The sequence below is a fragment of the Aptenodytes forsteri genome, unplaced genomic scaffold (assembly GCF_000699145.1).
Source record: "Aptenodytes forsteri isolate BGI_AS27 unplaced genomic scaffold, ASM69914v1 Scaffold118, whole genome shotgun sequence".
NCBI classification, from domain to species: domain Eukaryota; kingdom Metazoa; phylum Chordata; class Aves; order Sphenisciformes; family Spheniscidae; genus Aptenodytes; species Aptenodytes forsteri.
Genome location: NW_008795859.1, coordinates 1,730,025 through 1,757,713, shown reverse-complemented (window position 1 = coordinate 1,757,713; position 27,689 = coordinate 1,730,025). Strand labels below are relative to the sequence as shown.

Below are 27,689 nucleotides of genomic sequence, written 5' to 3'. Positions count from 1 at the left end.
TTTAGTAACTCTGCACCCGTTTAAGTAACGTAAATGCCGTCTCTTTCTGCCTGTTCACGGCCGTTCTTCAAACACTGGAAAAACAGCGTCGCTCCGAGTTTGTTTTTCGGTTATTTTGCTCTGTGCTCGTAGCCGATGTGGATCGGCTTAGTCAGGAAAGCTCTTTTTGTCCACATGTTGTTGCAGCCGCATTGAAATTCTGCTTCTGCTGTGGAGCCATTTGGGATTTGTGAAATACAGCGAAGGGTTTTTGTGGTGTAAAAAACCAGCTTGGGTAAAAAAACAGCTTGGCATTTATTTCTTCCCAGGCTTACCCCGTGCCCTGTCTTTGGGGATGGCTTTTGCTCTACATATGTAACAGTGCGTGACTTGATGGAAAAAAGACTTCAGCTGCTCAATGATTTCTAGGTGATCGTGGGCCTCCGAGCCCCGCTTCCTTGCGCGTTTACCGAAATTTGTAGGGTGGTTTTCTCTGCGTTTGACTTCTACCGATAAACGTCTGCCCTGGCTGTGTGAGCAGGGCTGGCACCAGGACCCAGCAGATACACCAGCAGGAGGTTATTGCTGGCCACAGCAGAGATCTGAGGGACCCAGAATACCATTTTCTGCACAGCTGCAGAGGAGAGTGTGTGCTGAGAAAGAACCCTTACATGTAACTCGCTCCTGCTCCCTGTGTGCTAATGGTGTCACCCACAGGTTTGCAGAACGACCACAAGGCCCTGATGAAGCAGGTGGAGGAAGCTCTTCACCAGTTGCACGCCCGGGAGAAGGAGAAGCATGCCAGGGATGAGGCGGAGGCGTTGGCTGAGGCAATGACCCAGAACCAGAGCCTGCCACAGGCGTTTGCCAAAGTGAACGCGGTGACCCCAGGATCTCCTGCAAGTATCTCGGTAGGTTGGTGGGGTCTGACAGCCCGTGGGGAAGGCTGCTTCTGGACCCAGAGAGAAAACATAGCCGATGGCGCTCTCTGTCTCTTGTTAATAAGTGAGAATAAGTTGGGGGTTTGATTAGGGTTCTCCCCACCCCTTTTTTTTTTTTTTGTCACACTGGGATGTCCTGTGAATAGACTAGTCACTGTGCGGGAATGAGAGGAGTACTCTCTTCTCAGCTGTATCGTTGCACCACGCAGTGAGCTCCTGGAAGGCCTCACTGACCATTCTAGCCTCAGTATTTCTCTTCCCATAAAGTAGGACAGAGGAATGAGTACTTACTTCTTTCTAAGGACACGAAGAGGGTGTAATGTAGGTCAGTTGCCTGAATGGTGAGAGGAGTAGTGTCATAGCACGCCTCTCCCCATGCGGCGGGGTGAAGGGTGATGCTCCTGTGATACTACCTGCCTTTGGAGAAGGCAGATGTTCATCTCTCTTCTATCTCTGTCCAGGGGCTTCAGGTTGATGATGAGATTGTGGAGTTTGGTTCTGTCAACATAAACAACTTCCAGAACCTGCAGAATATTGCCACAGTGGTGCAGCACAGCGAAGGGGTGAGCTCATTTCTGCTGTAACTGCATTCTCTTGCCTGTCTCTGTTAGCCACGTCTTTTTCTATGGAACTTAGATCTCTGGGATCATCATTTCCATGTCGGAAACAGTGTCAGATTCGGTCTGTGCTGTTGTAGCCTTGTTCTCTCACAGCATTGAGCTAATTCCTGCTGGACAGAAGAGAGCTAAGAGGTGTGTGCTCTTTGCTGTGAGCATTATATTGTCTGTTCTCCCCTGGGGACTCCCTGCAGCAGCAGGCTGCATTGCTGTGGCACCCTCATGGACTGGCCAAAGAAGCTGCCACAGTCATCAAGCACTTTATAGTGGAAGTGAGAGATTGCCTGGAGATGTCTCCCTACCAAACGCTCTCTTCTTTCAGATCTAGCTGCGGGGATGGGAATGGGAGCCGCTGAAGAAGAGCTCCCCTGGGCCTACTGTTCTTCTGGTGCTTCAGCAAAAGAAGGAAGAAGAGGGTTGACTTGGTGATGGAAAGTTGCCATCTTTTTTTCTTTCATTTTTTTTCTCCCTTTCAGAGACCCCTGAGTGTGACTGTGATCCGCAGCGGCAAAAAAGTGCACGTGGGGCTGACTCCGAAGCGCTGGGCTGGGAAGGGCCTCCTGGGGTAAGCTGCTAGTTCATTTACTAGAACGGATGAGGCTTTCGCCCAGCTCAGAGCACGTTTCCTGCAGCAGGGCCAGCTCTCTGCTTTGGTCTCAGTGTGCGTTGCTGCCCACTCTGATGGACTTCACTGGCGGGTACCAGCTGAGAGCTGGAGGCCGACAGTTTTGCACAGTGGTATGGCGAGGCGAGTTGTATCAAACATGAGGATCTTCCTCCCCGGAAGATCTCAGTGGCTAGTTTGTCTGGTAGAGGAAACCAATGGAGGAGGGTTGTGGTGGGTCTGATTTGTGCCATGTCAGATCTTCTATGCCTGTCTGAGAGCTGAGACTCTTAACTACCCTCTTCTTTTTCAGCTGCAATATCATTCCCTTGCAAAGATGACCATTGCTTGGAAAACAATAAAGCTGAAGTTTGTGCCTGCTTTCTGGACTCTGATCTTGGTTTGAAAACTTCCCTACGTGTTTTTGCTGAAACAAATGTTTTGGAGGCTGTGACCTCTAGGTGCCTGACTTGCAGAGTCTGAAGAGGTTCTGATAGAGCAGGGCCTGCCTGCGATTCAGAATTGCGCTGGTTCATCGGGAGTAGCTTGCAGAGCTGCAAGATGTGGCTTCTCATCTCTTACGCCTTGTATCAGTTTGGAATGAGGCTATAGACCCAAACTTCACTTGATACGGGCTCTAAAAAGCATGAAATGTTCTTACTTGGTGATAACAGAGCATTCCTTTTTTTTTTCTCTCTGTAAAATTCCTCACTGAACATCTTGTAACATATGCTTAAAAAGTCCTGGAGCACTTCTTGTTGTCTTTAACAGTAGATCACAGTCAAGAAATACGCAAGTTTGGTACTTTATCTTCCCCATGTTACCACAACTTTTGAAGTCACTAAACGTGATGAAAGAATCTTTGGAATGCCTAATTATTTTAAGTTAATGAGATAAGGAATAGGGTTTATAATTCTACTTTGATTTAGTAGTTTGTATAGTCATGATAAAAGTACTCCTAATTTGGCTTTTTTTTTTTAAATTTGTTTATTTGCAGTAGTTGCTTTTAGGGTGTATAAACTCCTTGAGGGGACTTCAGGGATGATTGGTTTGTTGTAAGCTTGTTTCCAGTTAAACTTCAAAATACTCTCCCAAAACAATAAAACTGAGTAATGCCTCTCTCCATTCTTGTGGAAGTTACTATTTTGGGCAATAATTGTGGGCCAAGTTGGGTTAAACACAGGCCTGCACAGGCACAAAAGCATGACTCCCCGACCTTCCAGAGCCAAAGCCCAGGTAAGGTGCAAGTCTTTCATTAGCGCTTCATAAGCAGGTTGTGGGCATAAGTAACACATTACACGTTATGAGCAATTTTGTTATTAAGATGAATAACCAGACCTGAAATGGACTGAAAAAGTGGACTAAACCCCTCACTGTTAAATCATTCACCCAGGGCTCTGTGTTAAATTAAGTTTAGCCTTTTGATATTTCAAGCATTTGTGTTTCAGCATACAGTCCAACAGAGCAGGTTCTCACTGAAATGGTAAAGCTTGAAAGCAAAGCTCCTTGCTCGGTGGTTCCTGCAGGCTTCACGGTGCTACGGAGGAAGCGTTAACTGCAGCAGCCCATGGCAGTGTTCCTTGGATGAGACTGTATCCAGATAATCCCCATCAAACGCAGTCTCACCCTGGCCTTTCAAGTAATTTTAAAAGGGCTGAAACATGGCGCTGTTTTGCTCCATCTCTTTTCTTGAAAAATAACTGAGAATGGGAGGTGTTTTGGGACCCTCTGTCGCATGTGCATCCTGCCTCGCTTTACCAGAGCAGTTCTGAGGCTAAGCCTGCGCTGCTGACCTTTACCAGGCGCTATGACCCACAAAGGCCACTGCATTTCCTAAATCCACTGTGAAATCCCACTGGAAAGCAGCGTGATGTCCCTTTCTGTAGTTACAAGGTAAGTACCCCCCTGGGGTTGTTCTGTAGGAGGGCTGAGTCTCTGCGTGGGACCGCAGTGCCAAAAGATTTGCGTAAAACAAGAGTTTTAAAACGCATGTTGCACCAGGTTTGGGAGCCTTGTTTTTTGCAAAAGGGGTTTTCGTATTTGTAGGTGCTGCTGCAGTTTCTAAACCTGTGACTGTCCACAAGCTATCTTCTGTCCCTGTAAAATGGAATGTAAGTGTAAGTATGTGGATAAATTGGGTATCAATTGGCAGCTGAAATGTCAAGGGGCTGGCCTTGGCCGTGTGTACTTGGGAAATGTGTGTAGGTAGCCTAGCTTTTACTTGAGCTGCAGATGAATCTGGGTCTAGATACCGGTCCAGGAGAAGAAAAGCTCATGGGACGCATCCTTCCAGGCCTTTGCATTTGTGCCTCCTGGGATGAAAAGATCTAGAAAATCCCAGCTTTACGTACCGCTCTTGAAATGGGGTTAGGGGGTCAGCCCAGTCCCGCCAGCCAGGTTAATTCCTGCTCTCCGGGAGCTCATTTCCCTTTCACCGTGGAGGGTGTCTGCATGCTTCACAGGGCTCTCAGCTCTGCGAGGCTTTTGTAGAAGTGTGTCCCCTAACCCTATGTCCCAACTGCCGCACCTCCAGCCCCTCTGATTGTGTGTCCTGACTAGAACAGGTTGAACAATCCTGACAAGTGTAATAAACACAGATTACGTTGCAAAACCTGCTGTGGATAGGTAAGGTTGGAGCTTCTTCCTTAGACCACACTCAAACATCTGTCGCAGGACCAGAGCAGAAGAGGAGCTGCTCTTAGTCGGAATAAGCAGGGTTTTCATGCTGGAGAGCAGAGATGACTCCCTGTATCCTGTATGATCGGGGAATGTGGACTGGATGCTGCCGGGTGGGAAGAAAAGCACTGTGTCTGCACAAGCTTGACGTGCAGGTGCTGATGCACTGAACAAAGCTGCCTTCTTGTACCTAGCAGAGGTACTGGGGCTTAAGGACCAAATCCCTGCTCCTGAAGCCACAAAACTCCCCCTGGTTTGAACCAGTGGTTGTGCCACAGATGAGAAGCTGAGAGCAGCTGTGTCTCGATGACCCGCCTCTGCGCGGCAGCCTCTTCAGGTCGAGGAGATAATGTGAGCTGATAACAAAACTCCTTTCCTCTCCCAGCAGGGTACGAGGCTCTTGCTGGGCAGAAAGAAAAACAAATTAGATTTAGAAATTGTTATTACTTGAGCTTAACAGCACGGCTGAAGTCAGTAGTGGGGAACACTTAGAGCTGATTATCTGCGAAGGCGATAGCTTGGAGCGATCGCTGGCAACGGGTTCCCCTGTGCAAGTGCCGTCCTGGCAGAGAGCTGGGGATGGTGGGGGGACCCAGTGGTGGTTAGAGGCTGATTTTTCTCGCTTTGACTCTGCTTGTCCTGCTCAGGGGTGCCAAGGGAGCAGAAGCTGCCCACAGCCCCCTGGGTGGGGGGGGGGCATTGAGTAAAGATCCCTCGTCCTGTTCCCTGGGCAGGGTGAGGGTTCGGTCCCAAAGGGGTCTGGCAATGCCAGGGGGGGCTTTGTCACAGCCATGAGCAGGATTTAGGCTTGGGCAGGGCGAAGGGCTGAATGTCCCCCCACACCTCCAAGCTCCTGCTTTGGGCGGGGGGTCAGTGCCGCCTCTCCACGGCAGCTGTTGGAGATGAGGAGGGTCCCCCCTTCTCTCCCCACACAGCCCCCCTCTCTCCCCCGGTGCTTTCTGGGCTGTCACTGGTGCAGCTGGTGCGACCGTTGGTGCAGCCGGCGCAGCCGTTGCCTGGGAACAGCAGCCGGATTCAAACAAAAGCGGGGACCGGTGTGATGGTGAGTGGTGGGGTCCCCAGGGGCAGCGGGAGGACGGGACAAGTTGGGGAGGCACCAAGGCCTGGAGGGGGCTTGGGAACAGCTCTGTGGTCACCCTGGTGAGACCTGTGGGGCCGTGGCCGTCCCCGAGCAGTGGTCCTGCCTGCCAGGGGCCAGAGGGAGGGTTTCTCCCAGGGGCCCCTTCCCACTCCCGTGAAAGCTCTCTGTGCACAAGGTTTCAGCGTTGGCTCAAATCCAGACTGGTGAAGCCGGAGATGAACCAGCTGCCGCCCAGGAGTAGCCCTGCTGCTTACAGGGACGGTGACAAAACCCCATCTGAGGGGAAATGTCCGTGCCCAGAGCAGCGTGCAGGCAGACGGGGAGGGAGCCTGATCGCAGCTGGAGTGACTGGGGCTGTGCTGGGCTTGCTTGCACTTGGCAGGAGTGTTACTGGAGCTGAAAAGGGGCTCTGGGACCCATTTCCCAGCTTCGCGGGTGCCCTTTCCTCTGGCTGTGCCAAATTCCAGGTCACTGTGCAGCCAAACCCCGGGCGGGGGGAGTATTTCAGAGCATCTCTGTGCCCCAGCTCCCTGGAAGGAGGGTGAAGGTGAGGATGGATGGGGCAAGTGAAGTTATACCAGAGGAGCCAACTGGGGGAAGAACAGGACTAAGCGGTGAGCCCATGGAGATGTCCCAGGATGGACCGACAGCTCAAGGAGATGGCCGTGCTGCCTGAGCAGGCGAGGGCAGCACCACCGCAAGCCCTGCCTGATGCAGGGTCCGCGGGCAGGTCCTGATGGAAGCAGAGTCCCCAGCTCCAGGAGCCAGGGGGTAGTGTCTCCCGGACGTGGTTTCTCCCGAGATGTCCCCAGGGAGGTGGAGTAGGGACCCCGCCAGAGGGCTCAGCAGATGCAGCATCTCTGCGTAGTCTCAGTCCAGCCATCAATATTTGCTGAGCACTTGAGCTGCCTGAGAGTTACATGAGCAGGAGGGAACCTGGCCTTGTCCCTGCACTGAACGAAAAGTTATCTTATCTCCCTCAGAAACAGAAATGGTGTCCAAACGAGGTTTATACCTTGCATGAGAGATTGCTATAGGAAATCAAGTAGCCCCATGGGGAGAGGCAAAAGCTGATGTGAATCCCAGGAATAAGATTAAGTGGCCCGTGCTCAGACTGGGGAAAGGCTGTCCGAGGGCTGCTGTGATCTCTGACACCCCAGGGCTATTTAATACATTTATTAACATGCTGACGAGGGGCTGAGGAAGGTGGTGGTGGTATTTTTACCCTCGTTTTCTGTCTGCTTGCCAGGCAGCACGGTGAGAGGTGCAGGCAGTAGAGCTGGGATTGGCTGCAGAGCCCTTCACAGCCATCTCAGCTCCAGTCCCAGGACCCGATTCCCCTGTTTTTAACCTCAATTTGCCATCACTCCCTGTCCAGCATGTGACCATGTGCCCTGCTGCAGCAATCAATAACGTGTGTGGGGAATAATCAGGGGATGGACAGCAAAAAGGCCAGACTTTTTGCCTTCAAAGGACCTATAGGTTAGCTCCGGAGGAGAAACTTGGGCATCTTAGCCCAGGTGATAGGAGCTGCCTGGAAGAGGTGCTGGTGTGAGACATGGGATGCTGTGGAGGTGTAAAGAGGGCAAGACTAGATGTGCAGGAAGAGAAGAAGCGACTGGTGGGAAACTTTTCCCTGGTACAAATCCATAGGCAGTTTAGGAGCAGAGGAGTATCCTGGTATTGGATCCTGCCCTGAAAGTGATGTAGGTTGGATCCGAGACGTGCTGGGGTGTGTTCCCACTAGCTGCGGACCAGCCCAGGAGCCAGTGCACACCGAAACTTCTCGCCCTTTCCAAGGACCCCCTCGCTGCTGCTAAGGAGAAGGAAGGAGCAGATCCAGAGGATGCTGGAGCAGATGCACTGTTGGGTCCCCTGTGGTCTCCTTCAGGCATGGGGATCCCAGGCACCCTGTCCAGCACCTGGGCTGGGAGGCAAGACATGACCGCCTTGAGGACTGCCCTGGGAAAAGACACTGCTGCGACAACACACCTGGAGGGCACCGGACCCCCTGGACCACCCCCAGCACCGCCTGAGCCCAAGGGGGCCATTTCCAGCCCTTGCTCAGGCTGCAGGGAGCAGGAAACACAGCAGAGGAGTGGGGAGGACGACGGGCATGACGGCTCTGCCAGCTTGGTGTGGGCAGCCACGCCAGGGATGCTCTTCCAGGAGGACAAGCAGACCAGACCTCACCCCCTCGTGAGTATCAGCGGGCACGGTGCCACCATGATGGCCCACACAGCACCCGGCACTCCTGCCCAGCTCTCTCCCATCACCCCAGAGATGTTTTGTGGCTTTTTTGTCCCAGCCGCTAAGCGCCAGGGACAAAAGCTCTGCCTCTTCCCTGCAGAGCCTGTCCTGGGTGTTGGGCTACAACAGCAGCCTGGCCGTGCACAGCCTGATGGACAGGGAGGACTGGGTGCTCCTGTACGTCTCCTCCCACACAGTGGTCATCCATGACATCCTGGGGAACAGGCAGTACCACCTGCAGGTCTGGCATGCAGCCCGTGTACCTCCCTCCTCCTCCTCCTCCCCTTCTCCTGAACTCTCTCCCTCCATCTCTTTTCCTGGTGCCTGCTGCTTAGGGGTCACCTGTAACTGAATCAAGGAGCAGCCCATGCAAAGGAGTGCATCGTTCTGCTCACACGCCTGTTGCAATTCCCAACACGTATTGGTGGAAGGTGCTTTGTGTTGGATTGCAGTGGTGACCGCGAGCAGCACGTGCAGCATGGCCCCCTCCTCTCCGCTGCTTCTTGGCGCGGGGAGCCGCAGCCAGCACAAGGCACAGAAGACAGGGACGGGCTTGGAAGAGCCTGTGAGAAATGGGATGCAAAAGTTGGGCTGGAAGGATGAGCTCCAAGGCTCCTCCTTGGGAGAGGAGACAAGGGGATCTCATGAGCAAAGCAGTTTGAATGCTTTAAATAACCACCCAGTCTGGAGCCTCTGCAGCACTTTGCTGCTTCTCGTTCCCCAGGGCCACACAAATGTCATTTCTTGCCTGTGTGTGAGTGAAGACAGGCGCTGGGTTGCAACCGCCGACCGAGGGCCAGATGCTCTGATCATCGTGTGGGACTCCTTCTCTGGGTAAGCTCCTGGGAACCTCCTCTTTGGAAACCTCCTGTGTCTGGTAAATCACTTAGGACTGACTTCAGCCTCAGCTGAGGTGAAATGGGAGAAATGTGGGGATGGGGTAAAGCAGCAAAGGAGTCAAAACCAACCGAGGGCTTCATCGTCCTTGTATCACACCTATGTATCACACCCATAGGACACTGAGATGGGGCCAACTTCCCCAGACTAAGTACATCATGTCTCCAAGCTGTAGCATTTTCTTAAAAGACCACTGGTGAGTTGTTTCCCCGAGCCGTTTACTCGGGAGGAAGGGCTGGAGAGGATGTTGAGCATCAGCCATGGCGCTGGCCGCTCCCGTGGCAGCGCTGGTGTTTGCAGACTCCCTCCCTGCCATGCAGACTGGGGTGGGCTGTGCCACAGATTTTGCCAAGCAATTGCCTTGAACCCGCTGTGCTGCCGTCAGCGACCACGAGGACTTTGCTCTGTAGGATACCGGTGCGCACCATCTTTGAGAGTCATCCAGAGGATGGGGTCAGTGCTATTGCTATTTCCCAGGATGCGAAGTATTTGGCAACCATTAGTGCTGGTACAGTGCAGGTAAAGAAAATATTTCCTCTTCCGTAGCTTTGTGGGATAGATCCCTGGAAATTTTTCCCAGTTCAGCCAAGAGGCGGCGGGGAGGGATTTGGATTGGGAGAGCAGAAGAGAGGTGGAGCAGGTTTGCAGAGTGATGGCTTGTTTTTGCTGAGCCATTGGAAGACAGACCTGGATTTGATTGAAGTGAATGCTGTGGAATTGAGAAAACAGATCTTAAATTGGGATAAAAGCTTCTGACTCCAATGCGCTTTCATTGAAGCAATTTCTAGCATTATTTCCTAAAATTAAGCTCTCTGCTGTCAGGCCTGCTCCAGTCTTTTTGCCCCACTACACCCTGCCACTGGAGGGAATGGGGTTCACCTGGTTCCCCCAAGCTCCCAAAAAGCCACAAATGTCCCTTGGTTTTCCCTTCTCTGCCAGAGAGTTTGTGTTTGGAAGTGGACTTTGCCCACGGAGAAACCCGTGTGCAGCACAGAGCTGAGGCCTGAGTTTGGGTATCAGGTGAGTGACCGCGGCCGAGGGGTGCAGAGGAGTGCGACTGGGCAGCCCCGTCTTCACCTGCTCCCTCCTGCACCCCCATGTCCCCATCCAGTACGGGGCTGCTGGTAGATGCTGGCTGGAGGTGGGAGACAGGATCGCACCCTGTCCCTGCTGCATCCCAATGCAGCAGAGCATCTCGGGGCTGTTTATCGCTGCTCTTCTGCTGCCTGACAGCTATGGGATATGGATGGGACCCTGCTGGGATGTCCTCTGCCGCAGCCCTAGCACTGGCCGGGGCTCATGGCAGGAAAAGTCCACGGCCCTGCCGGTTTGTCCCCACTCGCAGAGGAGAGAGCACAGCTCTGGTGTTTCACCGGGAATTTGGTCTCTGTTTTCAGTTCAGTGCAGGTGGTGAAGTGGGTTTTGGATAGAAGCAGATGTTTTGCATGAAAGAATAAGCAGAAGGCATTGCTTGGTTTGGTGTTTATGTGATTCTCACCTTTTAATTTCAGGATTATGTAATTTTTAACCCTCAAAACCCCTATGAGTTTGTCAGCAACAGCAAAACCCAGGTGATATTTTACCTGTGGGTAAGTAGGGACATGGGAAGTTATATTTCTGGTGCCAGACACACTCCCAGAGGGTTAGGAGGCAGCACGGGGGGCTGCACACTAGTGAGGCAGCATGGGCTGCGGGGCCAGATGTCTGCCCACGACTGGGGTCGCACTTTGCTTTGCAGATCTGCCCCTGCCCTCGCCCCTCCCCACTCCCTGCCCTCGCCAGACACAAAATTGGACATGAGGAAAAATTTCTTTACTGAAAGAGTGGTTAAACATTGGAAGAGGCTGCCCAGGGGAGTGGTTGAGTCACCATCCCTGGAAGTATTTAAAAGACGTGTAGATGAGGCGCTTAGGGACATGGTTTAGTGGGCATGGTGGTGTTGGGTCGACGGTTGGACTCGATGATCTTAGAGGTCTTTTCCGACCTTAATGATTCTATGATTCTATGAAAAGTGGCCTGGGCAGAGCATCACTGTCGCTCTACTCCCACGCTGGGTCGGTCCCAGCCGTGGCAGCGATGCTCTCCACCTCTCCCACCCGTGCTTTCCTGTGGGCCCTTTTTGTTCCTCGTGCTGGTCAGCAGCTTTTGGGAGGGGAGCAGGTAGAGGGAGAGGGTCTTTTGTGCTCTCTGGAAGGTCTTGGAGCCTTTCTGCCCCAGGAACCCTGTTTTGGTCACCACAGCACGGGGTCAGTGCCCAGACGATGGGGAAGGGACACACTGGCACTGCAGAGCACGGTTACAAAACGCTTGTCCTGGACGTTTTCTCCGCTTTCCCCAGGGTGATGCTGGTTTGCAGTACAGCACGCCACTCCTGAGCAGCCAGGTGAGATCGGGGGGACCACAGCATGTCACCCTTTTGGCTTTCCTCCTGAGAGCAGCACTGTCCCTTCCCATCCCCTTAAGCAAAAACAGTGGCCACGTCCCCATCCTGTCCCCCTTGGTCTCCTGAAGGGACAAACCAGGATTGCCTGAGCTGAGGTCAAGAGGGGCTCTCCCTCCCAGAGGTGCCCCACGGCATCTTCACCTGGGGCTCTTGCCTCTGATGGCCTTGCCATGGGACAGGGAGGGAATGTCACATGGAGGGGCCAAGCAGGAACATCGCTGCTTGAGGAGGTAAGAGCCAGCACCCAGGACGAACACGTGGCCCCACCGCTCTCTCTGCAGACCTTCAACAGTGTGGTGGGACGCTTCAGCCAGTCAGTTTTTCATTTTAACAACTCGCAAGCTCTGACGGGCACCTCGGCTGGGAAGCTGGTGGTGTGGGACGCGGTCAGTCCCCACACCCCTTCCAAGGAACTGCGGGTCAAGCCACACAGCATGAAGGCCACCAAACTGGTGCCTATGCAGAAGGCCAGCCTTACCGTGCTCATGGTGTTTGAGAGGTAATGGGATGGCAGTTTTCAGTAGCCGTAGGTACAGTCCTTAGACATTTCAGCCACAGAGCTAATGCTGATGAACCACAGCCAAGTGTTGCAGTTTTAAGTCACTTGGCAGCATGCAAGGACCACATAAATTCATGCAGAAAAGTGCTGCTGACTTATGAGACATTGCTCCGGCTTTTTTCAGCAATGAATTTGGCTGGGGAAAAAAAAAAAAAGGTTGAAAACTCCTGGCAACTTGATTCCAGCTCTGCTGGGGTAGCTCAGACACGGAGTTGGCCATGGTCACGGAGGATTGTCGATCAGTCTTGCTCAGCCTCCTGGCCTTTACCGGCAGAGGGAGCAGACAGCCACCAAACGCCTTGACAGCCTTGGGGACAGGGCAGAGGACACTGCTGGGTCACAGCAGAGCCTGGTGGTTTCTGCACAGCCCTCGGCTTTCCCCCTGCGTATTTGTACAGGGCTCTTCTCATGCACTTGTGCAGAGAAAAGGGGAAGAGATTTGTCCTTTTCTCTGCACAAGTGCATGAGAAGAGATTTGCTTCTGCCCAAGGATGCTATCCAAGAAATATTTGGGAGTTCTCAAATCAGTGTGTTGATTAAAAGCTTTCCCTTCCTTGCAGCTGCATAGTAACAGGTGATGTGAAAGGTCAGGTTAAATTCTACGATGGAGAGCTGCAGCTCCTCGCCTGCTACAGCCACAGCAAAGTGGGTCCCATTCAGTCCATCTCCTTCTCCAAAACTACTCCTGAACCTCCTGGTGCCTCCCCAGCCTGCTCTACCTCCTGCACTGCCAGCAGCCAGCCCTTCGTTGCCCGGTGAGTGCCCCTTTATAAACCTAGGTCTTCTCCTGCATTTGCCCTGCAGCTTGAAAGCTGGGGAAATGGTCAGCTGAAAGCTGCCCCATGTGCCTCTGCTTTGGCTGGAGCAGGTTTCAACCCTGTACCCCGGCTTCTGGGCAGGACAGAGGCAGATGCAGAACAGGGTGGGAAGGTGCCCCTTTATTCCCCTTCTCTGCAGATTTTCATTTTGGGTATTTGTCCCAACTGCCCACCAGAGAGAAGCAGGGGGGTATCTCCTGGGCAGCCCCTCTCTGCCTGCAGCCCCCGGGCGTCTCCCAGCAGCCGCCAAAACCCAGGTGGGCTCCAGCACATCCTAAATTCTGAACTTGATGTGATGCCTTGGCACAGACTAGAGAAGCGTTAACACAAGCACGGAGATGATCAGCTGGTCCCGGGTCACGCAGTTCCTCTGTCACGTACCTGGCACACCAGGCAGTGCTAATGCCAAGCCTCCAGCTCCCGCTGGGCCCCTTAATCCACCACCTTAAATCCCTCCCATGGAAGGCTGTTTCCAGTTAGATTCTATCATGGCTGGGCAAGTTGATCGGAGCAGTGGCGGTGCAGAGTCTGCCCCAGCAGCGATGGCACCAGTGCTGGGTTGCACCACATGGACTCAGCAGCTTGGGACAGCTCCAGCCTGGTTGCCGGCCCCTCTCTGCCCCTCTGCGTGACGTAGCTGTGTCTGAGGATTTATAGGAAGTCTGCAGGCCAGATGAAGCTGTTCTGTGGCTCGATCCAGCCTGCAAACCATATGTCTGTCACTCCTGTTAAGGCTCTCCTGGCAACGTCTGTCCTTAGCTGCACGTGTTTTCCAAAGAGCCATATGGGACAGATTCCTCTCCAGCCTGGAGCAGCGCCCTGGGGAACGATTTGGTTTTCCCTGTCGGTCTCAGTTGTCTCATCCCTGTTCCTGGGTCGCTGCTGCAGCTCCTGCTGCTTGCAGCTGCTCTGGGCAGCACAAAAGGCAGAAAACGAAAGGGGAAGCCTTGAGTCTGCTTGTCTCACCAGGCTGGTGGGATCAGGTATGGCTGAAGAGCCCCACTAAAGCATGCAAGAGACACAGCATCCTTCAGTGCCCAGGCCAGATGTGCATAAACCGATGGCTGTCATGGGCCAGCTACCAAAAGAGGCTGCTGTTTCCCCACTCGTGCTGCCCGTGTGATGCAGCCATGCACATCTGTCTGTGCAGCTCTTGGATCTCTATGTGGTCCTCTCTTGACCCTCTGCTCTCAGTTCAGACTCTCAGTCCTCAGGCGGACTGACGACTATACATATTTGTTCTGTAACGTGCATAATTATTCAGATGTCTGCTTTACACATCACCAATTATGCAGCAGGACCCTCTTCACTGCGTTACGGTCGGCGTGGCTGAGTGAACAGACAGGCAGCCACTCTGCGGCGTGGGTCTGAAACTGTCCTCTGACCTTGTCCGTGGTGGTGCGGTCAACATGGAGCTGCTGACAATGGTGGCATGGAGACATGTGAAAAGACTATTCAGAGTATCTTCAATTGCTCATTTGTCCGTCTCACACACCAGTGACTTGCAAATGGCAAAAGCTACACAGATGTCATTCATCTTCTGGCTTGCCTACCCAAGTAGAAAATGGAACTGGCTCCAGTGTTTTCCCGTGGAGATTTACCAGGTCATCAATACAAAGTGCCACCTGCCTTCCAGGTCAAGAAGTGTTTGCATATTGCATATCGCAAAATATAAGTGATCGCCCAACTAAGTTGTCAAAAAGAGACTAATGTGTAATGTAGCTTGGAGGGACATGAACCAGCTAGTCTGATTCATCAAATTCTGTTTCTCTCACACTAAACAGGAACTTTATCCTTTCAACCTCTGATGCAACCGTGCTCCATGTTGCAACAGATGGGACATACTGTGAAAAAGTCATGGAAGAGGCGAAGAAAGCTGTGAATGCCATTGCCTGTCACCCCCGGCAGGCACTTGTTGCTGTAGGGAGTCACTGTGGGCTGCTGAAGGTGTGGGACTACCAGCAGACCAAGTACCTTGTTAGCAGGATATTCATCGAGGCCGGCATCCAGTGCTTGTGCTATGACCCTGAAGGTATCCTGGTCTTATGACCTCCCCATGTGCCAAGCACCGGGCTTCTCGGGAGGAGCGATCATGTTGTGAGAGTTTTCTGGCATGCTTTTCAGGTTATTTTCTGGCCGCTGGTTTTACTGATGGGAGCGTTTACATCCTCGATGCCATTTCCCTTCAGTCCATCTGCAAAGAGTTCAAGTTCTCGCGTGGTCCCGTGACTCATATTAGCTTCTCTCACAATTCGGAGTACCTCGCAACTGCTGTAAGCTTGTTTCTTCCTCTCGGTGATTTATGTGTGCTGCTCATGGCACAGCTTTCGGTGGGACTGGGAATTGCCAGCCATCCTGCAAGGCACGGCAGAGCGAGCGGTGCGGAGGGCTGTCCCTCCCCAGGGGCTTTGTGACTCTGAAATGCTTTTCCTGCCTTGAAGAGTCACTCTGTAAAAACATCACCAGCCACAGCCGCTCCACACACCTGCTGCTGGCAGCATCCCATTGCTAACTTTTTAGTGACAAGCCTTTGCTCTGCATCCATCTGTAGAAAGGGCTGGAGCGGGGATTTCCTCCTGGCTGGTGCACTATGATGGGGGTTGCTCCCTTGGTCCCGTGTCTCGGTGCAGAAGTGTTGAGGCAGCGTTGAAGCAGTTTGGCACAGAGGTTGTGGCAATTGGTGATGATCTGTACAAAGAAAAAGACTCCCCCTTCATGCACGGATGCCAGGGCACAGCAGTGGGAAGCACCTTCCTTGTGATTTCTGGGGAGTCACTGAACTCGATTTACCGCCCCTCTGCTGTGAGAGCACGGCGGGGAGTGCCCTCCAGCCAGCTAGGATGCTCTGGCCAGGCTGAGGACCGCTGTGGTGATACCCTTGGGAGTGGCTGCCCAAATTTGTCCGACCCAGTGCTTTATCCTGGCTGTGACTCTAACCCTCCTGCTGGGACTCACAAAGCTGAAAGGGCCGAGCTAAGCCTGGAGGGGACATGCAGAGCTGCCCGCTGCCAGCCAGGGGATGTGCATGGGGATTGTGGCTCATCGACGTTTGCACTCTCGTTCCAGGATGAGAAATACTCAGTGACTGTTTACAAGGCAGTCCTGCCAAACGGGAGCAGATGCTGGAAACACCTAGCAGGGCTGCGCTCCCACTACAAACCCATCCGAAGCATCCTCTTTGGGGTCCAGTTAGACAGCAACGAGCCCAGGCTCCTGAGCCTTGGGGAGGACCGGCAGCTGGTAAATCGATGTGAAAATTTAACGGGCAGTGGAGCTTTGCCGTTAAAGTGGGGGGCTGGACAAGAGGATCAAGGGAGACTTGGTCTTTGGTTCTGCAGCTCCTAACCTCTCCCCACCAGCTCTGTCGCAGGGAGTTGTTTGTCAGCCTGGCCTCAGGGCAGGTCTGCAACAGATGCTAGATCTAGTTAACCTGCAAGGTCCAGGGTGCTGACAGACCACAGGGGAGTTGCTGTGTTTCCTTGTCTTCCCTCCAGGTTGAATATGACCTGAACAGCAGCAGCAAGGACCACCTGGTGGCCTTGCACAGGGACCGGGTAGAGCAGGTTGCTGTGCCCCTGTGCTTGGCCTGGTACCCACAGCTCAGCACCGAGTCCTTTATCCTCATTGCCAACAACTGCTACAAAGTTAAGCTCTACAACACAACGACCAAAATGTGCAGGTAGAGGAGAGATCCAAGCCTACCACTGCCTGGGAGCCCCATCCTGACTCTATGTTCTCCTCTGTCTAATGTCCACCCTACTCCCACCCATGAGCACGTGTTTGCCCATCTGTGATGCAGATCTTGGGATGACTCTAGGGCCCCCAGGTTGCTCCATCCTTGTGTCCACTCTGCTGTTCACTAACGTGTCATCTAGTAATGTTGTGGCTGCAGGTGGGTCTTGGTCTGTCCAGCACATTGGACTTGAGATGCAGCAGTTGGACATCAGATAAAGAGACAGGGGCCCACACGAGCAAAGCACAAGGACTGAATGATCCCTGAGCACTAAATTCCTCTCTTAGCCCCAGTGTGGTCCCTTCTAGCCAGGGACCCTGTCCTAGCCTGTCCTCTCAGCCAGTAGTACAAGGCCTTTGCACCCACCACACCTCCCCATATCTACCCATCCTTGTGCACAGCAGCCGTTCAGAGAGGGAAAATGTTTTGTGAGCCCTAGAATGGATGAAAATGTTGTTTGCCTTTAGAAAGACCCTTTTGGGACCAACCTATGGCTCCCCGTTGGAGAAGATACAAATCCTCCCAACAACAAACACTACGGACCCCCAGAAATGCTATCTGGCGTACATTACAAAGGACAAGGTATGGAGCCCCATCCGCCCCAGCTGTACAAGAGCCCCCACTTGTAGAGGTGGTGGTCCCTGGGGGAATTTCACTGCAGACAAAACAGTGCATAGGCTGGTCCTGCCTGAGAGCTGAGCGAGTTCCCGGGAGGAGGATGCAGCGCTGCCCTGGCGTGCAGCCCTCCTGCTGGACCCCCAGCCTTCCCAGGCCCCCTCTTTCCTTACAGGTGGGCTTGCAGATTTTGCCTGTCGATGGCAACCCCCACAAGTCCTCAGCTTTCATTTGCCACCCGGATGGTGTCTCTGACCTTGCTAGCTCCTACGACGGACGCTATGTCTTTACAGCGGGGGGGGATGACTGCGCTGTTATGAAATGGGAGGTCAACCTAAAGTGAGTACCACAGGAAGGAGAAAGGAGTCTTGTTACGGCTTTCCACAGCTGCTTGGCCAACACTGCTGAAGCAAATGTTCCCCAGCATTTACACTGAGAATGGGGCTTTTGTCCTAAAAGGTCTCTGTTTGTGTCCAGAGGAGTTAAAGCCAGGTCTCCCAGCTATTTTTGCACTTAACCCGGTGTATAGGGTGGTGCTGCACCGATGGGGCAATGCAGCAGGGTGCTGCTCGGGGAGCGTTTCTTTGCAGGGGTCTCTCAAGTGTGGGTCCTTTTGGGGCAGGTGACAAACCCTGCAGCTTCACTGTCCTTCCACAACACTGTGCCCAAGACCAGGCCAACAAACCGCATCTGGCAAGGGGGGTTGTGGGGTGGAGGACGGATCCCAGCACTCGTGTGAACAGGAGACCCACCGCTTGCTACGGGGAGTGTGAGTCGAGGCTGGCAGCGTTTCTGGACACCTGACCTGAGACCAGGTTTATTAATAGTGGAGCCTCATGCCCTGCGTTCACACAGGCTCTCCAAAAGCCCTAGCTCAGCACCTCCAAACAGCTCAGCATGGTGGGCATGTGCCATGCTGGGGATGGTGGCATGGCAGTGGGGTCAGCCTAGATTGCAATGACCTGTCAGGCCCCGACTAGCTATGTGGGGTGGCAGCTGAAACAGGAGGGACACAATTTGGGGGGGGAGGGCTTTGCTCCCCTCTATGTGATGTAGCCACATAGTCAATAGAGGGGGATTAAACCAGCAGACCTCACAGGCGGTGGCCATAGTGCCTATAAAATACTCCAGTCTAGGAAATGGTACCCAAATGGTAAGAAGTTAAGCAGAGGATTTTCTGGTCCTTGTGAGGGCCTGGCCAGTGTGATGGGGGATTGTTGGGGTTAGGCAGGGGATCTGAGGAGCGGTACTGGCTGCAGGAGGAGCATATGGGGTGGCTGCTGATACAAAAGTGTCTGCTCTCCAAATGGGATAGGCCAGCATTTGCTAGGAAATCCCCCCTGCATTTTAAGACTGGATTTAGGACAAGCTACCTTAATCCTATAAAGCTTTGCTTACATGAATAAATGGACTGCAGTAAATGGGGTGGCTGGAGGAGCAAAGGCTGCTTTTTCAAACAAGGCTTTCCAGGCTCTGTCCCGGAGCGTGAGTGATAAACCCTGCCAGGTTTCTTCTGCCTTTCTCTAGAAGTGTGCAATTTCCCTCTGCCAGCTCCCTTGGGCAGCACTGCCAGACGTGTGCTCCCACGTGGTAGGTGGGTAACACGGCAAAGGCAGGATATATATTTTGGTTTCTTTGCATGTCAAGGACCAAAGCTGCTCGTTGCAATGCGCGTGCAGGGCAGAGAGGGCTCTCCCCTCGAGACCATGGCTGCAGACGCCCGGTAAATACACGTGTACACTGAAAGGGAGCAGGCAGCTGCAAATGAGCTGAAAACTGCCAGGCCAGCGCGGAGCAACTTCACACTTCAAGGACTGGAAAGGGAGCTTAGCCCGTGTCGGAGCTAGAATAGATAGCGTGGCATGTTCCCTGTAGGTCTGTGGCTGGATTTTTTTATCTTGCATGTCACCCTACTAGCACAGAAGACGTCTCCTGGCTTCTGGCAAACCAACACCACGGGAGCTGGCTTTTAGCCCTTGTTCCTATTTTTGCCTTTTGAAGTGCACTGAACCCGTGAAACACCATTGCCCCTCACTGTCCTAGGACAAAGGCTTCATGGTTAAGACACGTGCTGGTCCTGCGTAAAACAGTTCTTGCAGGTACTGCTTGCTCAGAGGAAAGCCCAAAGGGTGCTGAGCCAGCTCACCTTCATGTGCCAGAACAAAGGAAACCTGGATGGGAAAGCAATGGGCTTATTTATTTTCTTTTCCACTTTGTGTGGCTTAAGCAGTCGGGGGTCAGAATAAGCGACATTTTAAGGAAGGCAATAGAATATAAATGATCCTTCTTTATGATGGTTGGCCAGGGTCCAGGCAACATTGAATTTCTATGTAATTTGTTTTTGGAGCGAAGCTCTTGATGAGCTAATTATCATTTTATTGCTGCTTCTGGCATCTTGTGCATCTCCACTGTGTTTAATACCCAAATAACTTAATTATGAAAAAAGCACGAAGCCTGCAAAAAACCCAGTGGAAGCAGCACTACAGAGGTGTGTGTGAAAGCTGCAGCCTTGCTGCCAGGCGTGGGGTATTATGTGGCAACGCTACGCCGTGATTGCGCTACCAGGCTTGGTTTCCTTTTTCATCTGCACAAGCCAAACGGATTCTTTTGGCTCCAACTGCCTATGAAATTGAAACAAAGAGGTGGCACTCAGATGCTTTCAGTTTAATGTAGGCTGCACCTGTGACACAGTCACCCATTACAGCAGAGGAAGTAGCGTAATGGATTGCACTGAGTTATTGGGGAAGAATGTGTTAGATCAAGGAACAGGGAGCTTAGGTTTGTGTGGTTTATTGCAAACACCAAGCCCCAGCCCTCTCTGCATGTTCAAAACGCTGATCTAGCTAATTCATCTCCCTCAATGTCTCTATAAGGAAGCAGAAAAGCTAAATGCCAGACACCAAGCTCAAGTCCATGCAAAAGCTCCTGGCTCCTAGCCCTGTGCTCATTCCACTAAACAAGAGGACCATTCAGTAATAATTAATTCCCACACTGTGCTATTGTATGTAAAACCTGGGTATGAAATATGCTGTAGAAGTGCAGGCTGATGATAAAATAGTACATGGTTCAAGGCAATGCTTTTCTTTCCTGAATTCTGAGGCCCAGGGGTTTTTTTTATTTATTTATTGAAAGTGTCTGTGAAGAATGACTAGAAAGGGAAACGTGAAATCTCTCCTCACATGAACCCTTCCTGTACCTTCTTTTCTCTGCTTCTGCCAGTGCCTTGGATGCTGCTGCTTCCCTGGGTGGGGAGGACTTGATCCCATTCTACAACCTACTGGATGGTGGCAGAGAAGGCGAATTCTTCAGGGTAATTATGCTCACCGTGAACGCTGTCTGGCAACATCTGGTTGGAGTTTAAGATTAATTTATACAGGCCTGACATTTCTTTATTTTTTGCCTAGCTCGCCTTTAACAGCAATCTCATTGATATGCCTGTTAGTAAATCTTAAAAGAAGTCTTATCTTCCGTGCCTGTTGGTAACTGAACTTTACAGTATCTTGTTTGAATCCCTCGCAGGAACTGGAAGACTATTTTTACTATGCACAGCTGCGCAGCCATGGTATCGATACACTGGAGACCAGACAGGTGTCAACGCATATTCCCTTAGAGGAAATTCCTTCTGTAATGAGAGCAATAGGATTTTATCCATCAGAGGAAAAGGTCTGTCAGTTGTTTTTATTGTTGTTATTAAAAGGAAAAAAAGCAAGACTGATTGCATTTACTAAGTGTCCTGAGGGCCAGATTCTGACCATTGTCATGCTGGATGGCTCCAGAGTATATTTGCTGGCTTTCAACGTATTTAACCTGGTCTGCATCAGTATAGTAGTGGTCAGAATCTGGCAAGCAAATTCCTCAAAAAGTAATGATTCCTCCCTAGAGAGTTGGGCAACCGCAGGGGCAGGCTGAGCAAACCTAGAGCCTGATGGTTCAGAGTGTTCAACAAAAGATGACCTCAGGGTCTTCTGGAGGTTGAGCGCTCTGCCACCACTGCAGAGGTGGGTTTCTTCAGAAGGTGAACTGAGAAAGTTGAGGAATGAATCTTCCTTCGGCTCCCAAGGTCAGGAGCCTCCAACTTTCCAAAGGCCATGGGCTAAAGTACCTTGTGTGCAGGCAGCAATGTGCTTTGGTCTCTCTGTGACTTCTACTAGTGGCTGAGCTGCTTTACATGCAGCACGTGGTTGATGGGCCATGGGCTGAGTCCCTCCAGGTTGGATGGAGTCTTGGCCAGAGCATCTTATATGTGTTACCAGCACAGGTGGGAATGTCCAGCTCCATGCAATCCCTCATTTGGACATTGACAGAGCCTCTTTTTCTTGTTCTGCCTGGGACTGATGAAAAAATGATTTTAGATGGAGACAGCAGCTTTTATTCCCACGGAACTTAAAGCTCTTTCATAACTGATAAACTCTGAGCTTCTCTGCAGAGGCTCTCTCTGAGCTTGCCTTTCAGGTTGCAGCAGCAGAGCTTCCTATCAAACATTTCTCAAGAGCTTTTTAGCTTCAAATTTTACAGCAGACAAAGACAACTGATTTAATAAGGGTGCTGCTGCTTCCCCTTTTGTGACTGTTTCTACAAGGCAGTTTGTATTGTATACAAACCTCATTTGTAATGTTGTAACCTGGCAAAAGGGTAATTAAAGCGCATACAAAAAAATTACTGAATCTGATGCAAGGAGATTTAAATAACGACCTCTTTGCACCAGCTACAGCCCTTCAACACAGGAGGGGTTCTCCCAAGGGAAGCAGTACACCGCTGTGCTCCCTTCATCTTTCTGCGGGGGAGGCTGCGTTCATCTCCGCCGTTGCACAGGAACCCCACAGGCTGCTGAGATGGTGCTGTGAGTCAGTGCCACCCCATCTGCCCGGGGAATACTCTCTGCCAGGAGAGCCAGCAGATGGGAGGCAGGACCTTTGCCACAGCCACCACCTAACAGACTTGCTTTGGAGCCCCCGCAGCCAGCAAATGTTCATCTGAGCTGGGACTGCTTTGCCCTTGTGTCAAGCTGTGGTGTTATCCTCTCGTACTTTGTTATCTTTTCCTTGGGTTATTACATTTTCGCCTCTTGGGGACAGAGAGAACATATTCCCCTGGGAAATGTCTCTGGAAGAGTAACTGTTAACCCCCTCTGCCCCAAATCAAAATGAAAACAGCATTTCAGGCATGGAAACAGGTGCTAAGCTGTTGTGAAACCAGGCAATCTACAATCTGCTTCTCAAAGCAGGCAGGATAGTATTAAAATCCAGAGAGAAAGTTCATCTCTCTCTAGAGTGTTTTAATATAGGAAAAGCAGGAGGGAGAAAAGGCAGCTTGGGCTGACTAGCAAAGCTTTTGGGAATTGGTGTCTTTCTTTTGTAGTTCAGTGGGGCTGATATAAAACCTAATCCCAGATCAGCCAGAGCTGAGTGAAAATGACTGTTCTTGCCTGGCATGACATTCACTACAGGAAAAATGTAAGGCTGAGATTTCCCTCTTCCCCAGGCTTCATTCAGTGGAAAAACTTGTGACACAAGGACAAAGGCCCAAGGCTGAATGCAAAGTCCTCCCCAGGGAGATCTTGCATCAGCTCCCCTTCGTGGGGAGTAGCAGGCTTGGTACGTGTTGGCACGGGGAATTCTCCCAGCATTTATCTACTGCCCGTGTATCTCCAAAGGGGCTGCCTCTTGGAGCACGAGTACAATGAAGGCATGGAGCAGATCCTGCCTTTTGGACACACATCTGCACAGCTGCCAACTGGGCTGACTCACAGCACCAGGCTTCAGGAAAACCGCTAGTATCCAGCATGGCCAGTGCTTGCCCGTTTGCCCGAGAGAAGAGTGAGTGATCCAGCTGTGCAGGATGTCAGCCCCACTGAGCAAGTTTCAGATTCGGCTTGTGCAGTGGCAGAACTGCACCAGACGCATGTCAGATCGGGGGTGGGGGAAGATGGCTTATGCCAGCCAGGGTGCGTATATACTGTGCGCAGCCTGCTTGTGTCAGGACTTTCATGCATGTAATTTTGTAGCGGGGTGGTATGTTTACTGGTTTGTGGTTTGCCTGCCCACTGATCCCAGAGTGGAGAGACAGCTGTGGCAAAGGTACCGGTAACAGCTGCAAAGTCACCAAGTGCCTATCATAAGAAAACAGACGAAATCCCAAATGACTACATATCTGCTACCCCCGTCTTGACCCAATATTGTCATAACAGCAAGCGCGTAACTGTTAGCCACGTCCATCCTCAGCTGCTGAGCACTAGCTTATCACCGGGATACGGTCACGGCACCTGTGGTACCAATATGTGCACGATTACAGTACCTTGGCGTTCATGAGATCGGAAACTGGCCTGATGCTCTTCAAAAAGAAAGCACGTAACAATCTGTCTTGCCTTGATCTTTAGATTGAAGAAATGATAAATGAAGTAAAATTCAGCAAGTATGTGGATACTGGAGAACAAGTGACAAAAATCAGTTTAGGGGATTTTATCAAACTTTATATAAATCATCGACCTGCATTTGGCTTGTCAATGAAAAAAATAGAACGAGCGTTTCAGGTTCTTGGTTATGATAATGAGAATGGAGACAAAGTTATCGACAGAGGAGACTTACTCTTGCTGCTTCAGTGCAGAGGTGAGTTATTTCTTTTCTAATATTAGTTTTATGCTTGCTAGTTCTGCCTTCAATTTCAGAACGTATTCACTGCAGCAAAAAATTAACCTGGAACTATACCTTGGTAACCAGGGCAGGCATGTGGAGCCACCTGTCTTAGAATTTTAAATTGAATAATCACATCTATTGTCTCAGCTGCACTTCTTTTACGGCTCTGGAAATCTCTGCTGGCCTGAAGTATCTTGTCTGTCAAATGATGAGTACGGATCTTGGCAAATTGTATCCTTCCTCCAGTATACCCTTATCTGAATCATACTTCTCTCTTCCAGTCACACAGTCACCAGAAAGGTAGTACAAAACTGAAAAAGAGGGGGACAAGAAAGAAGGGATGAAATTGGTCAGTCCTGGCCTGAATCTATGTGTGAAAGACTGAAAAGATGGGTTCTTTAGTTCAGCTGAATCAGAGGGAACTCTGTAAAGGCATGTGTAAATATGCTTATGGCCAATGCCCTAGAGAGGTAAAGAACGGACTTCTATTGCCTTGCTCCTTTTGTAAAAGCAGGGAGCATTTAGTGCAGCCGAGCATTAAAACAGGTAAAGGGAAATGCTGTTTTTCTCAGTACATCACCTGGCAAAACTCCTTGCCACAAAGATCCTTGGAAACCAAGGATTCAACCAGTGTGAGAAAGGTTAGTTATTTATATGGATGGTGTGAACAACCATAAATAGACACATTCGATATAGATCTGTTATGAAACTGTTCTAACTTCATGCTTCAGGGCATGAGCCAACCACTAACTGGGAATAAGTGCTATGTCCAGGCTGTTCCAGGATACTAGATCAAGACTTCGCTGCACCTTCCTCTTCCTCCTCTGCGTGGAAATGGCTACAGCCACGGACACAGGGCGACATGGGCTGTGGTCTGTCCTGTGTCAGGAATTCTTCAGTGGGAATAGAAGCTCAAGCCCCTGCAAGTGCAATATAGCCTAAAGAGCCGTCTGGATCAGAGTTTCTCCCTTTGATAAATATTTTTGCCTAAAATGCAATATGCAAGAACAATTTTCCTTAGGATCAACGTGTTTCGATTGGCAATGTGTTATCTCTCTATCTCAAAGAAGCTGAATCCTCTTTCAAACTGTCCTGTTTTGTTTGTATACTGTTCTTGTTCCGAGTTGCCTTCTAGTTTTTGTGCTAATGACACCATAACCCAAGAGGCTGGTTTTGCTTTGTTGTGTACAGGAGAGCATATGACAGAGGACGAGCTGGCGCAGTGTCTGACCACCCTGATGGGCAGGCATCCTGGGGGAGGAGGATCTGAACCAGACACCTGCGATCCCTCAGGTACAGGATTAGCATTCCACACTGCACAGAAGCAGGATCGCTTCAATTCCCAAACAGAATAATTTAAATTGCAAACCCATTACCCTGTTAGGCCAAGAGCTGTCAAAAACGCTGATGGGATTGCAAAAATAGTCAAGGAGCTATAGATTGTCCTTCATCCATGCAGCAACTGCATGGGTGTATCTAAAAATAAATGAACAATGAAATATAACTGGGACCTGACAAGATTACATTGCTGTTTATCTGCTGGCTTGGAACTGAAATGAGAAACACGCAGTGGAGTGTTTACACGCCAAAGTCCACAGGCAAAAAGGAATCCTACAATATGCAAATTACAGTGTTGATTTCATCCAGGCGGCAATGCCCATTGTAAGGGAGCTGCTGATAACTACCACATTTGTCTACAATTTATGTCCCAGTCTACACCAGTCTAGAACAGCAAATTACGGCATTGATTTCAGCCAAGTGGCATCGCCCACTGTAATTGGAACTGTTGGGAAGTGCCACATTTTTGTACAATTCATATCCCAGTCCACACCAGTCCAGAACAGCATCTGGTTAGGGCCACTGGCAATGGGTCGCACGCAGTGAAGATGCAGCTCCTGAGGGGAACTGCCTAGCACCGCAAACCGACTTTGAAATCCCCGGATTCCTTGGGATCCTAAAATCATGACAAACCAACAAAGTGTAAAAGCTGCATTTGGCCCCTTGCCTCTTCTGAGGTAGGGATCTACTGCAAGGTGAGACTCGCAGCCTCGCAGATTTGACAGATTCGATCCTTCATACGAATGCATAAAGAGTTAAGCTAGTAAACCAATACTTTTTCATGATTACTTTGTACATCTTTAAAAGCATTCCATCCACTTACTGCTGCTTATAAATTTTACTGATCTGCAAAGCCATTTTTACATTGCTATTTTGTGTTTTGTGTTGTTGTTACTGCTCTCCAGGTGCAGCAGCTTTGACTGAAGAAGAAATTCCAGAGGAAATCACAGCAGAGATATTCGCTGCTGACATTCTTGGCTTACCTATTGCTGAACCAGAAAAAATGAACAGAAAAAAGAGATGAATCTTTGGTCTACAAAGACACAGAAGACAGCTGCCACGAAGTTTTCTACTCGTTCCCACTTTCCAGTCTCTTCTCCTCAAATATCTTCAAAATTTGTATTTTGTGTTTATTAAAAAGTAAAGATCGCATAGTTTCATATTAATCCAACTCTAGCATAAGCCCCCCAGTTTAGCACATGCCACAAGCCTATGGGATCAAACCTATGTAGGGAAACACTGGCGTGGCTGTAAAGAGTGAAGCAGTAGTGGCCGCACTGTCTTCTTGCATTGACCACCCCTACCCTTGGCTGGAACCTTTGTAGAATTCATTTCAGGTGGGTTTATGCCAGATGCAGTCTATTTCATTATGTTAAGACAGTATTTATTTGTGAAACCTGATGGCAAAATAGCAATGTAAAAGTATTGATTAAATACATTGATAAATGTAGAGTACAAAATGCTTGGATAGGTTAGAATGGATTTGTAATTACAAATCCAACAGACCTCAGTAAAGAAAGGAATGCTGTGATATACACTAAAACCAGGTTTCCATTTTGGCCTTTAAAACTTACTTTTTCTTTCTGAAAGTAGTAGTTCCAATTAGTAGCGTAATACCAATGGGACGGCATCTTACTGTGTTTGTATAAACAGCATAATGAGGCTGATATAAGCTGCTGTAGAAAGATCAGTGAAGTGCTGTTGAACACGCTTCCTTCTTTACATCATCCTCAGCATCAATTTGAATAATAATGTAGGCCCTTAAGAAGCGTTCCTTTCAGTGGCGATGTTTTTTAAACAGAGATCGCTGTTATGTACTCTGAAAGTATCTGTGATTGTACAACTAGTACAAACAGCAAGGTGCGCACTAGATGCAAGTTAACGAAGGAGTCCAGCAGCACCATGACCAGAGTACACCGGGTATGTGACAGGAGAAATTTTCTGCGGAACATCGCTTCGCATGTAACTCTGCCCATTTACTGATGATGTTCGTGTACTCCCATGAATCCGTGTCGGAGCAGATCCTCCGCTACTTGAAAGCGGCCCTACTCCATGGAAATTACTGGAATTATTTTAGGCAGTTGAGAAACCTTATAACCACTGCAACACCCCCCCCCCAAAAAAAAACCACAACCCCAAAACTCTACATATTATGGATTTATCAAGTATCCTGTTTAACAAGGCACATGTTTTGCTTAACAGGAAGCATTGCCAATCCCCAGGCTCACGGTCTGCAATAGTGTCACAGCGACTTGCACAAGGGCTGGACGGGGTTGCCACTCATCCTGAACCGGCTGCCCGGCAGCGGGGCTCCGCACCCAGCTGAGGGCGAGCGGGTCGCACGTCCGTCGCCGGCGGAGCCCCCCGGAGCTGCTCCGCGCCGCCCAACGCCGCGGGAACGGGGAGCCGCGCTCCCTGCCCGCGGGCTCGCACTGCCCTGGCAGGGCCGGGGGGGGCAAGAGGGGGGGGGGGGGTGCGCCGACCC

The 27,689-nt window shown here is 50.8% G+C and overlaps 2 protein-coding genes across 2 annotated transcripts; both read left to right on the top strand.

Moving 5' to 3' along the window:
- The first annotated feature begins 544 nt into the window (after positions 1–544).
- On the top strand, positions 545–3,265 carry PSMD9 (proteasome 26S subunit, non-ATPase 9). The gene is made up of 4 exons (XM_009283972.2): positions 545–890; positions 1,382–1,483; positions 2,014–2,102; positions 2,455–3,265. Exons 1-4 carry the CDS (start codon positions 681–683, stop codon positions 2,480–2,482), a joined length of 429 nt encoding a protein of 142 aa, XP_009282247.1. The 5' UTR covers positions 545–680; the 3' UTR covers positions 2,483–3,265.
- A 3,292-nt stretch (positions 3,266–6,557) lies between these two features.
- WDR66 (WD repeat domain 66) lies at positions 6,558–26,247 on the top strand. The gene is made up of 21 exons (XM_019473268.1): positions 6,558–6,645; positions 7,667–8,118; positions 8,270–8,410; positions 8,894–9,003; positions 9,477–9,585; positions 10,006–10,086; positions 10,578–10,655; positions 11,405–11,449; positions 11,791–12,008; positions 12,629–12,823; positions 14,671–14,918; positions 15,011–15,159; positions 15,953–16,126; positions 16,381–16,565; positions 17,087–17,201; positions 17,410–17,573; positions 20,454–20,544; positions 20,754–20,897; positions 23,611–23,839; positions 25,058–25,159; positions 26,110–26,247. Exons 1-21 carry the CDS (start codon positions 6,558–6,560, stop codon positions 26,226–26,228), a joined length of 3,237 nt encoding a protein of 1,078 aa, XP_019328813.1. The 3' UTR covers positions 26,229–26,247.
- The last annotated feature ends 1,442 nt before the right edge of the window (positions 26,248–27,689 follow it).

What these genes read in the sequence shown, in the direction of transcription:
- PSMD9 (XM_009283972.2), top strand. Translation starts at nt 681, where the DNA reads ATGGTGTCACCCACAGGTTTGCAGAACGACCACAAGGCCCTGATGAAG. An exon ending in GATCTCCTGCAAGTATCTCG is followed by an intron (nt 891 to 1,381) that starts GTAGGTTGGTGG and finishes ATCTCTGTCCAG; the next exon opens with GGGCTTCAGGTTGATGATGA. An exon ending in TGGTGCAGCACAGCGAAGGG is followed by an intron (nt 1,484 to 2,013) that starts GTGAGCTCATTT and finishes TCTCCCTTTCAG; the next exon opens with AGACCCCTGAGTGTGACTGT.
- WDR66 (XM_019473268.1), top strand. Translation starts at nt 6,558, where the DNA reads ATGGACCGACAGCTCAAGGAGATGGCCGTGCTGCCTGAGCAGGCGAGG. An exon ending in TTGGGGAGGACCGGCAGCTG is followed by an intron (nt 16,127 to 16,380) that starts GTAAATCGATGT and finishes TCTTCCCTCCAG; the next exon opens with GTTGAATATGACCTGAACAG. An exon ending in CTTGCTGCTTCAGTGCAGAG is followed by an intron (nt 23,840 to 25,057) that starts GTGAGTTATTTC and finishes TGTTGTGTACAG; the next exon opens with GAGAGCATATGACAGAGGAC.